This window comes from Eleutherodactylus coqui, chromosome 2 (genome assembly GCF_035609145.1).
Source record: "Eleutherodactylus coqui strain aEleCoq1 chromosome 2, aEleCoq1.hap1, whole genome shotgun sequence".
NCBI lineage: Eukaryota > Metazoa > Chordata > Amphibia > Anura > Eleutherodactylidae > Eleutherodactylus > Eleutherodactylus coqui.
In genome coordinates, this window is record NC_089838.1 from 262,244,342 (window position 1) to 262,257,509 (window position 13,168).

General features: G+C 43.3%; 1 protein-coding gene across 1 annotated transcript in view; it reads right to left on the minus strand.

Moving 5' to 3' along the window:
- Positions 1-12,835, minus strand: part of IGDCC3 (immunoglobulin superfamily DCC subclass member 3) — a 104,626-nt gene extending 91,791 nt beyond the window's left edge. The window contains exon 1 of the mRNA XM_066589989.1: positions 12,655-12,835. Coding sequence (XP_066446086.1) covers positions 12,655-12,718 — 64 coding nt within the window. The 5' untranslated portion in view covers positions 12,719-12,835. The remainder of the gene's footprint in view (positions 1-12,654) is intronic.
- Between the last annotated feature and the right edge of the window lie 333 nt (positions 12,836-13,168).

Consider the following 13,168-nt stretch of genomic DNA (forward strand, 5'->3'; position numbering starts at 1 on the left):
TTACAAGATTGATGAGATACACACAGGCTATTAGTTGAGCAGAAGTTGTCAGAAAAATCAGTACCCCTTTAAGTTTTGCTATGAACCTCATGACTACTTGTTAGGCCTCGGTCAGACGGGCGTTTTTCCGCGTGATTTGCGCATGCGATCTGCGCATATATAGACCCAATGCTTCGCAATGGGATCGGTCACATGTCCGCTTTTTATGCGGATGTGCGATAAATTATAGGACACAACGATTCGCAGAACGCGCCTATCTGCGTTCTACGATTCCTTATGTTCTATATAAGTGCTCAATGGGGCCGGCGGCAGCAGCGCCGACCCCATTGAGAACATATACTATAAAGCTTGTTCTCCTCTGCCACAGCTGTAACAGCTGTGGCAGAGAAGAACGATGTTCGCCCATTGAATTCAATGGAGCCAGCAATACAGCCGGCTCCATTGAAAGCAATGGGCTGCCAGCGAGCGGGGGATGAATTTTCGGGAAGAGCTTAAAAATATAAGGGGATCCCCGCCTGCTGAATACTACACAGAGCAATTCAAGAGAACTGCCGGCCGGACGCGGCTGAACTCCGTCTGCAGGGAAAAGGTGAGTATATATATTTTTTTTTGTTTTACACATTTTAGGATGGTTTTCAGGGAAGGGCTTATATTTTTAAGCCCTTCCCGAAAATTCATCCCGCGCTCACCAGCAGCCCATTGCTTTCAATGGAGCCGGCTGTATTGCCGGCTCCATTGAATTCAATGGGCGAACATCGTTCTCCTCTGCCACAGCTGTGGCAGAGGATAGCAGGCAGCGCTGGGCCGTTTTGCTGAAAACGCTGCTAGCTGCAGATTTTTCGGCGAATCGTCGGCCCTGGTCACGCGATTTGCGGATGCGCATCCATCCTGCTATCCGCAAATCGCGCGAAAAACCGCCCGTGTGACCGAGGCCTCAGACTGCTGGTCTCTGATTGCATTTTACAATTTGGGCTGAGCCTACCTGAATGTAAGTAGTAATACATAAAGTTGTGTATACAGCCATTTAGAAAGTCTTCTTTCACATGCAACTGTGTTTTTTGCTGCAACACCAAAAGGTGTTGACCCAGAAAACAAGGCACTAAGCATCCATTGTTAAGGGGTTATAATATAGACCACAGTGTGAATTCTTTCAGTTTCTCCTGTAAAGTATGGCAGGAACTCTCCCTATATTTTAGGTTATGAATGACGTTCTGTAGTGCATCGAGGAGCTTTATCTCTACTGAAGTGGAGGGACCAAATTGAAATATGGCCTAAGTAATTATGAATATGCAATAATTGTTCGTGCCCAATAGGTTGGTCTGATAAGCTGAGGTATCTAGAGGTTACAGCGAATGATTCTCAACACAAGAACATCCACTAATAAGCAGTTTTATTGAGGAACATACCTTGTTAATAACATCAGCAGGGCAAACTGGTTGAAGTTCACAGGAAGGCAACAGTTACTGTACAGGATTGAGGATGGCATTGTAGGACGCACCATGGCTGGCACTTGAGGACAGTGAGGACAAGGACATTGGGTACATTGATATGTGTATGAGTAGAGCAGTGTAACCATGTGACAGTGAACTTTTATGTAATTACTTACACAAGTCGTGTACTGTCGGGGCTGCTCCTTTTGGAGCATACACTAGTGTAGATGCTCCACTCCCCTATCCAAAGATCTTGCAAGCTCTGCATTATCAGCATTCATCAATGAAAAGCTTCTTGTGCTTTGCAACAATAGGTAGGACATGTCTGTTCATATTTTTTGACAACAGGCAATGGATGACATGCCATTATTAACATGTACAGGCAAAAACAAGCAGCATTACCCTGTGCATTAATCATACCAGTAACCCCCTGGACCTGAGCTGTCATATGACTGAAGACAGAAGATTGGTCTTCTTGGCCAATGATGTCCACCCAGGTCATTAAAGTCCATTAATCTGTAAGTCATTCAAGTGAAGACAGAAACATTAACAGTCTGTAGGCTAAAATGAATAAGAATGCTTTTCAGTCTGGGCAGCTTAATAAAAGTTCTGAAGAGCTCAGAAGATCCTGCTTTGCTATCTGAATTTTATATATGGTGATGGTAGTGCTTTTTTACAATACTGCAAGTGCCCTCATGTCAATATATTCTAGTTAACCATTTGTGAAAAGCTAAACATGTTACCTATTACCCAATTCCAGGTTTTTTTTTCAATTATAGAAAATCACGTATTGTACAGTAATATAATGTATAAAATCAGCCTATTAAATGTTACTGACAGTCTGACTGGCCATTTAAGTAGTGAACATTCTAGAAATGGGGGTTGTCTATTACTATGAATTTGCAAACATACTACAAAAGGAGAAAAGCCGGCTCCTTAAAAACACTTCTTTTATTCTTTAATTACAAAAAATCCATAAAATTATAAAGGATGATTACCGTGAGATACCATGTCAATGCAGAAAGGTGTTTCGAAAGCCACTGCTTTACTGATCACAGCAGTGATCAGTGCCTCCCTCAGGATAGATAGCACCTTGTTCATAATTTTTTAGCGCTGTCCCATAAGAAAAAAGTAATATATATTGCACTGACAAGCAATCTGCCTGTATTTTGCAGTGTATCCACCCCAGAACAGCTCAGTGAATAAATACTGTACCAGAACCAAGATCATAACATAAATACGGCTCCAGAACAAAGCTCATAATATAAACACAGCACAAACCCACCTGAGTATATAGATATAATATCAGAACCAAGCTCATAACATAAATATAATAGCAGCACTAAGCAATTGTGTTCTTTGGGAGCTGATAGGCTCACAACAGCATCTCAGAATCACTGTCCCTTCTAAACTGAATGCTCTTGAACTGCTAAAGTTAAAAGTTCCAAAGTTTGCAGACAGGTATTGCTATTTTTGGGCTAGTTGATCTACATAAAATTATGTTTTAATTCTTTCTTTTCTAGAGAACACATCTTAGAGGGAACAGTGTTTGGAACATCAGAGGGGAGGAGACAGAGCCAGGAGGAGGATGATTCATGTAGCTCCACAAAATGCTGCCACATGGAGGGAGGGGATGATCTGGCCAGGCGAACCTATGGGGGTAAGGGAATTGCGCTCAGTCTACATCTGCCTCTACTACAAACTGGTGTCCCCTGCCCTGTGTGATCGCACAGGTCGCACATAGCCAAGGCTCGGGCATGACTGTGTTAATAACCTCCTATTAGGCACATCTGCCAAGAGTGATAGGCTTTTATTTCTGAGCTGCTTCTCTGATACACAAAGAGATTCATAAGGAGCTATGGATTCTCACCAACCACAGAAAATTGCCATGTAAATATGCATTTACAGCAGCTCCCTGGTAGCAGCAGACCAATAACTATAATTGACTGCCGGCTCTGTATCTGTATTTGACAGAGTGAACACTAACATACTTTATTACTGAATGCAATTTATATGAAAAACAGTTTAAAGGCTCAGTAGATATCACAACCTTTCCATATGGCATTGCCGAGCAGAGTTAGAAGGGAGTGAAGAAGCCGTTAGTTGAATGATGTGCCTGGTAGCAGAGATTTTATATGGAAAAAGGTCTGTAGTTGACCGCAGGTTGTATTTAGTGAAAGCTGCCTGTGGTCAGGATGTGTGATCAGATTAAAGTAATAGTCATAGCCAGGCAATAAACTCATTGTTAAATGACTAGTTTAACTTTCATACAAAGTTAATGCTAATTTAATGAGGGGTGGGAATGTGGGAAAAGGATAAGCTGTACTTGAAATGTCTTTCCTCACTCTCATGGAATGTACTGCTTCCCCAGGTCTAGAAGCTAATGTCAGGATTATAGATGTTGAAGAATACAATTTTAAATTTACCTTTTTGATTCTCAGATTTCCTGTTCCTATGTGTTGTCATTTTCTTCTAATGACCCAAAAGTCACCAAACGTCCCATTGTGTCCTGAGAATTCACATTCTCTCTACCAACCAAAAGTCAACACATTCCAACATGCTACCTAAATACCCTAAGGCTGGGACTATATGGGTGACTTCATCACTGAGAAATTGCCTATAACCTCAATGACCCCAAACTAGGGTGGGATTTCACAGAATCCATCATCATTATCATCCATCTCTTGCTTACCCCTCTCAGAAAAGAAGCAATAGGATTCTGTACTATCAAGCACCTTTCAGTATCTACTTTTCTGAATCCTTTTGTTCTGTATCTCTTGAATTTGTAATTATTGACTCAACTGTAGAAGGGCTTCAAATATGACTTAGAAGAAAGAGAAGACAGCGTCACACAGGGTCTAGCAAGTAGGTACAAGACCATTGCAACACTTGAAGCAGTTGGTGAAGGATTTCCAGGAGAATACTGCCAACATGGTCCCCTTACGGGACTAAAGGTGCTAGCTAGAGATGAGCGAGTATACTCACTAAGGCTAACTACTCGAGCGAGTAGTGCCTTATGCGAGTACCTGCCTGCTTGTCTCTAAAGATTCGGGTGCCGGCGGGGGAGAGTGGTGAGTTGCGGGAGTGAGCAGGGGGGATCGGGGGGGGGGAGAGAGAGATCTCCCCCGTTCCTCCCCGCTCTCCCCCGCCGCTCCCCGCCCCCCGGCGGCACCCGAATCTTTAGAGACGATTGGGCAGGTACAGGTACTCGCATAAGGCACTACTCGCTCGAGTAGTTTGCCTTAGCGAGTACGCTCGCTCATCTCTAGTGCTAGCCTTATCCAAGGAAACAAAAAGATAAGAGTGTAAAACTCCATATGATCCGACAGATTTATACAACAAATCTCCCTGAAAACAACACTTTTCTAAGGGATAAATCACTCCGAGTAATCCCATGCATTTTTTAAGGAGTTTCTATGGAGATTTGTTGAGTAAATCTGTTGGATCGTAAGGCGTTCTGCACTCTGATGTGAAGTGGTCCTCTATATGTCATGTCTCAACTCGAAAAGGAAGAAAACTGACTCTCTGGTGCTACCTGTAGGTAACAACCATGGGAGTCAATGTCTGATCCATTAAAGAGTCTTGAAATATAACTAAGTATATTAGACAAACCAAAGTCGCCCCCATCTCTGGACAACACTGTTTTGGATTTTTTGACCTATCACTACAGAGTTGGGTTCTGGTTGGCTGGATGAGATGTCTTTCACGCAGCCCTTAAAAAGGTACAGTTTCTCCTTGATCCAGCTGGTAGGGAGTCTTACAGGCAATGGTCCCTCAAAACAGTATGCAAATTAGCTCTCCTCCAGAATGACGAAAATTGCCTCTCTAGATCCACTTACTAGAGAGCCTTGAAACATGGCTAGGGTTATTAGCCAAACCAGAGACAGTCATCCGTAGACAGCACTATTTTGGGTTCTGGTTTGGTTGGACCTTGACTTACAGGATAGCTAACTATGGATAGCACTATAGACAGCTCTCTTTCTTCTTGAGTTGAGGTAATTTGAATGCCTTTTTCCCAGGGGGTATTGGCTGTAAGACTGCCTCCACATGCTGGTGAACCAGTACTGTGCAAGTGACGATTTACTAATAAAAATGCACATCAGCTAATTTTACACATGATTTTATTCTCTAATTGGATCAGGACTGATCACTGCTAAGTCTATATTATAGCATATTTGCAGTTTCCACAAGCCACACCTTTTGGAACTTGATCAATTCTGCTATAAGCTGTTGTGTTCTGCTCTGCTCTTTATTTGCTTGTAGTTTTATAGATGTGTTGCAAAAATTGAATATTGTCTAAAGTTGTCATACATTTTTGATCACTTTAAATTACAATTTAGTCAATGGGGTAGAGGATGATAAAAAAAAAATGATGCAAAGCATAGTTGTAATTTTTTGCATCCATCTCTTGTCTTAATGGATACTGAACACTTTGGGTCGAAGCCTTGAGGTTGGCTGTGGCAGTGCAGTCAGATTGTATCATTTTGGTGGACAGTTAGTAGTCATAGTGATAATTTGTCCCCCAGGAAATAATAAAATATGAGTAAATCACTATCAACCCTTCTATTGTTGCAAGAGGAAATAAAAATAAAAGCCCCGTACTATTGTTGTGATAGCATGACCTGAGTAATGTTCCCCAACCAGTGGCTTGGGAACCACATGTTGCTCCTCGGTCCCCTGCGAGTGGCTCTCCATGTATTTGCAGCTGCTGATACTATTGTGCATAAGTTACAACATGGAGTGCCTAAAACTCTTAGAACTTGGTACCTAGTTGAACCATATTATTGTCAATTAACACTGTTGATGGAGACATATTAGTCATATATTTCATAGGCTTTCTGTTGTAGTGAAAAGTGATTGATGACCTGCAATAAGTTGGGAAACCTGATTTAGGCCGGTTTTAGATTAGAGTATTTTAGCTCCATATTTGGTCTGTGTTTTGGAGACCTCAATACAGAGCTAATGTAAATCTATGTATCTATTCACATGGCCATATTTTTTACAGACATTTTTTGGATTTTTGCCTTCATATTGCTATTCTTTAACTATGGCCCAGTAGAAAATAAAATTCAAAGAGAAAAATACTGATCAAATACTGATGACATACATTTGTGTGGCTCTGTATTACGGACATGTCTCCATGTGATTGTCTAAAATCAGCCTTAGGGCGAAAACAGACGGGCGTAGATGGTATGGAGCGTAGTTGCACCTAAACAAGGGAAATTTCTTCCCCTGCATCGGCCGTTCAAACTCCGTGCCAGAGTGCAGTAGTTTGAAAAAAAATGCGGGAAAGTAGGGCAGGTCCTTTCTTTTTTCGGTTGTAGTATTAACGGCCAAGAAAAGAGCTAGTAAGAAGAAAACCACTGAAATCCATTGAGATCGGTGGTTTTGTTTTGTCCCGTTATGCGGCCATGATTATCATGGCTGCATAAGGGGGGCAAAAAATGAGCCCATGTGTTTTTGCCCTTAAGGTATGACCATACATTGCGGAGTAAATCCACATGTGTGGATTTTGTTGTGTATTTTCACTGCAGCATTCTCTCATTGTAATGAATGAATTCCATTGTGAAATTCCGCAGCTGTTCCACAACAAATAGCGCATGCTGCTGATTTGAAAATCTGTATCAAATGACCTGATGACAGCAAAGTCGAGAGGTGATTACTCCCTACTAATCCTCCTTGACCTCTCCACTGCATTTGACACTGTTGACCATAACCTCCTTCTCACTATGCTTCGCTCCATCGGTCTAAAGGACACTGCTCTCTCCTGGTTCTCCTGCCTCTCTTTCAGCATCTCTTTCGCTGGCTCTATCTCCTCTCCACTCCCTCTCGCTGTCGGGGTCACCTAGGGCTCGGTCCTTGCTCCCCTCTTGGTCCTTGGTCGTCTTTATCCACACAGCCCCAATTGGACAAATCATCCACAAATACGGCCTCCAATACCATCTCTATGACACCCAACTATACACCTCTTCCCATGACATCTGAGCTCTATTCCTCCAAAATCTCACCGACTGTCCATCTGCTGTCTCACCATGTCCTCCCTCTTTCTCAAACTTAAGCTCTCAAAAACTGACCTGTTCATCTTTCCGTTCTCAACCAGTCGACCTCCCCCCAACATCTCCATATGAGTATCTGGCACCACCATAACCCCCAGACAGCATGCTCAATGCCTTGGAGTCACTCTGGACTCTGACCTCTCCTTTACATCACACATCTAATCTTTGGCACAAACATGCCACTTGCACCTCAGGAGTAATTCTAAAATCCGTCCTTTCCTCACCACGGACACTCTAAAGGCACTCGTTGCTGCCCTTATCCTCTCCCGGCTCGACTACTGCAACTCGCTATTCATTGGCCTTCCCTGCACCTGACTCTCCCCTCTCCTATCCATACTAAATGCGGCAGGTAGGCTCATTCTTCTATACAGCCATTTCTCAGATGCCTCTGAACTATGCCAGTCGCTGCACTGGCTGCCCATCCACTGCAAAACTAAATTTAAACTCCTCACCCACAAAGCTCTCCATAGCGCCGCCACATCGTACATTGCCTCCCTCCTGTCTGTACACCCCCCCAGCCCGCTCACTCTGATCCGCTAACACTCTCAGACTAAACACCCCTGTAATACGAACCTCACATGCTCACCTACAGGATTTCACCAGAGCAGCACCCATCCTCTGGAACGCTCTACCCCAAGGCATCCGGACAATTCCCGATGCCCGAGATTTCAGACGTGCCTTAAAAACGCACCTCTTCAGGGAAGTATACCAAATCTCCTGACCTAGTCCCTCTGCCCCTCCCTATGGCTCCCCATACCTTCCACCCTGCCTATCACATACGACCTCTACCCCTGTACCTCCTTACTGCCCCCGCCCCATTTGCTCCCTAATAACTGATTTCCATGTGTAGTTTCCACACTGTCTGTGTTCCACCATGCCTCATCTCTCCCCCCCCCCCCCTTGTACCTCTTGTATCACCGCCACCCCATTTGTTTCAAACTGATTGTATATCACATGTAATTGTTGTATTGTCTGTGTTCTTCCATGCTTGAAAGCGCTGCGGAAAAAGTTGGCGCTATACAAATAAACATTATTATTACAGTACAGCTATTTTCCACTGCTGATTTTTTTTCCGCTATAAGTGAATGGGGTTTATTAAAATCCCATTCACTTACATTGTATTGTACTGTACATTGCTGTGGAATCTTTGCTCGTTTTCCGCAACCAAAATTTTGCAAAAGTTGCCAAAATCTGTAGGTGTAATCACATGCCCATATTTTTTACGTCCGTTTTTCAAAAATGCAGCAAACTCTATTTTTGGCATATTTGCCTCTCTATTTGTATCCTTTTCTATTGAGCAAATACAGATCAGTATTTGCCTAATAGGAAATAATAAAATTACGGAGGCAGATAAGGATCAAAAATTGATTACATACGGATGCAATGCCTTTTGATACACATTCGTAATACGGACGTGTTTTTATACGCTCTTCTAAAACAGCCTTAGCCCAAATTCACACAAATGTTGTTTTCTCCACTTATTCTGCCATGATAATCACAGCTGCAAAACGGGACAAAACGAAACCACTGATCTCTATCGGATTTGTAAGTCCGGGAAAAGATAGGACCTGCCCTATCCTTCCCACACGTAGTGAATACCACATGCTGGAGAGATCGGGCAGCCCCTGACTTCGCGCCTCTTTTCTTCAAACTCCAGCACTCTAGAGCAAAGTTTGAATTATCGTTCAGGCGCAGCTCCGCTCCGCACTGCCGAGCATAGTTGTGCCTATGGCAATGTAAATAAGCCCTTAAAGGGGTTGTCCCGCGGCAGCAAGTGGGTCTATACACTTCTGTATGGCCATAATAATGCACTTTGTAATATACATCGTGCATTAATTATGAGCCATACAGAAGTTATAAAAAGTTTTATACTTACCTGCTCCGTTGCTGGCGTCCTCGTTCCCATGGTGCCGACTAATTTTCGGCCTCCGATGGCCAAATTAGCCGCGCTTGCGCAGTCCGGGTCTTCTGCTGTCTTCAATGGGGCCGCTCGTGCAGAATGCCGGCTCCGTGTAGCTCCGCCCCGTCATGTGCCGATTCCAGCCAATCAGGAGGCTGGAATCGGCAATGGACCGCACAGAAGAGCTGCGGTCCACGGAGGAAGAGGATCCCGGCGGCCATCTTCAGCCGGTAAGTATAGAAGTCACCGGAGTGCGGGGATTAAGGTAAGCGCTGAGCGTTTTTTTTTTTAAGTCCCTGCATCGGGGTTGTCTCGCACCGAACGGGGGGGGGGGGGGGATTTGAAAAAAAAAAAACCCGTTGCGGCGCGGGACAACCCCTTTAATGTCAAATATTCAATTTGTCTAATGAAATCTATAAATATGTTAAATCTGCGCAGTATCCTCACCAGTTAAAGGGAACCTGCCACCTGCCTGGAGAACCATAAACTAACTTATGGTGCTCTTGGGGGAGGTGACAGGGAGCAGGATGCTGTATTTTTCATACTTAGGACTTCAACAAACGAGCATGTAACATAGCAGACTCACTCCTGCGCAATTTTATGTGCAGTGAACGAGTGTATTTACTGCTCGTGCCTGCACAAATATGGAGCGTGTTTGCACAGACTTCGCCCATTCACATGGGTGAGGGATCACACTGCCCTAATTTAAAAGGCGAATTTGTCTAATGAGGTGCCGGTAATTGCTGGTATGCGCTGCGTTTTAGGGCATACCCATGTGGGCAGATGCAAGTGTTTGTGCATCTCCTATAGACCTCTATGTGATTTTTTTGGCGCATAAACATGTACAAGATAGGGCAGGTCCTATTTATTTTTTGCGCCCATGAAAAAAAATGGACGCAAAAAAAAAGTCAGAATGAACCCACTAAATTCAATGGGTTCTATTTTCCGCGTTATATGTGCAGGAATTTCCCATGCGCTTAATCGCAGTATATCACGCTCATCTGTTTAAGCCCTAACCGCTACCTGGTTCCCGCGGTGTCTGCCTGTGAAGTCCACCGACCGCCTAAAAACCTGACTCTTCTAGAGTCCCTTGCGCATGCTCAGCTATACAAGTCTACAAAAGAGCGCGCATGAGACTCCGAAAAGAGTCAGATTTTCAGGTGGCGCATGGCCTTTACAGGCAGACATCGCGGGAACCAGGAAGCAGGTAAGTTTGAAAAATACAGCACCCGGCTTTTTGCCACCTACCCTAACAGCGCTATAAGTTAGTTTATGGTTCTTCAGGCAGGTGACAGTTTGCTTTAAGAAATTCTCTTTTTTTACAATGAAGCTCCATCTTTACAGATTAGGTAATTATATCATATTATTATCATTATATCATAATTTTATTGGAATCACTGCAAAATACTGGCATTATCTGCTGCAGCTTGCATTCTGTGAATGGATAGGACATGGTTTGCTAACCATAAGTGCAAACAGCACCTGCAGGAAAGAGGTCAGGAATATATTTCATCACAGCTGTTACCAGAATCGCTTCCCACCTGTCAAGGGTGCAACTGCAAGCATAACATTATTTGAGGAAATGGTGATTTTATCAAATATTCCCTTTTAGAGAGAAATCTATTTCACAGTTGTCATCCTATGGCTAAGCACCAGGTCAAATACATATTTGTCATGAGCTCCAATCTGGATCCCAAGTTCTGTAAACTACAATGTGGATTTAATGCAGTGCTCCCCTCTGCAGGTGTGCCAACAGTAGACTAATGCTTTTGTGCTGTTGTAATACCCAATATATCCACTAATGGCAGCAAACAGGGTGGAACTGACATTTGTTCCTAAATCCAATACACCGCTGGTTGTTTTAACCCTTTATACATAAAGCTATCCAGATACATAATTCATAGCAACTTTTCCTTCAAAGTTCCCAACACTCTGTCTATCAAATGATGAAATTTCATTGGAAATTCCTAATTTAACATTTTTCAAGTTGTCTCTATTTGCTAGATTTAATAATTCAGAGAAATGTTATATTGCTCATGTCTAGCATCCTTCATCGACTGCTTGCACGTATTTAATAGACATAATTTGCATTCATTACTATACATCTAGATTGGAGTCACGTTTCTTAATGAACATGTGGTTAAAAGGAATAATTGATACTCAATTGTCTCTAATAACAAACATAATCATTATACCATTTAAGTCTCTTCATCATGTAAAAGGGAATTAATAAAGCCACCATAATCCTAATTATATGGGATTCTAATACTCTTTTGCTCTCACACAAAAGAAGCTCTGCATTTCTTAGCAGAATGGATTACACAAGCCTCACATGGTCCAGATAGAGAGCAGCCAACATGTAGAATGTATATATGTACACATGTCATCATCAGGAGGGAGCTCACATACACACTGCACCCAGATCCTTATCTGTACAAAGAGGAACCAGCAGATCAATGGGAACAGACCCCAGGGGGCTCGTTATCCTCAGTCCCTGATACAAACAATATGATATCATTGTTGATGTTTTCATTTTGCAACATTGTAGCATTGTGTGTTGATACATTGTTGCTATCATTTTTTTTGCTACCATGAAGCATGCCATGCAGCCCGCTGTGCCCTGTGTCCCTTTTCACATTATTTATTACCATTTGGCACAATTCCCTGCTGCTGGGAGACTTGTTGACACAGCCATGTGCTCTAGTACTAGACAGTGCTACACACCCGGATGGTAGACAATGCTCTGCCCGTCCACTAGCACTACAAAGAGATGTTATGATGGGGCTGTCATGGCAACAGGACAGACACCAAGGATCACCAAGTCTTTTTAAAGGAGGGGGTCTTTCTCTGCAAGATGCTGCAGAGCAATGTGGCACTGAGAGGTCCATGGCTACTCTTTATGGGGACTATAATACAATGCAATACCTAGATTTGGGTGTGTGAGATGGAACTCATGATGAGCAACAAGACAATGTATCAATAATAACAGATCGGGTTATTCTGGTAGGTTTGGGGAGTTTACATCTTGAAACTTTATCAATGCAAATTCAACATACATGTTGCAATATTGGGGATAACAACGAGTGTCTTAAGATTGCACATGCATCTGTAGTCTATTTGTCATGCAGGCTTATTGTACTGTAAGCTCTTGGGATCAGGTGCTTAATATTATTTGGTTACAGAATTGGCCACCATGTGACTTTAGCTATAAAGGGGTGCTGCCTTGGAGATTTAAATAACAAGTGCAGGAAGCAATTCATTTACTTACCGAGGATGGAGATAATCAGTGATAGTGACAATGCAAAGCACCACAAGCAGCCTCCGTTAGCCATAGTATCACTTTGTAGTGTTCCCAAAAATCAGCCAAAATGCTGCAATCAGAAGCAGTCCGTGAGTGCAGCTGCACAAAGCAATCCAGCCAGACAGTAAGTCTCAGTCACTCGTCACTGGGACAATTGGGGCACGTTTGTACCATTTTGCACATGCATTAAAAAAATAGTCAGCATCCCCTTTGCTCCTACACACCATCCGCATGAGTGTGTGAGTGTGTGTGTGCACTGAACCAGCAGCTCCCAGGTCCCCCCCCCCCCCCCCCCCTTTACCTCCTCCCTCTCACCACAGTTCTCTTGAGGCCCTTTCTGGGGAACAAAAGAGCCAGCTAGTGTTTTCTGCCAGTGGACTTTTCAAGCAAGTGATCCCCATGCTTTTGAACTAGGGGCATGTGGATTTTAGGGGAGGTATCGAAGATCCCCCCCCCCCCTCCTTTTTTCGCGGAAGCTGGT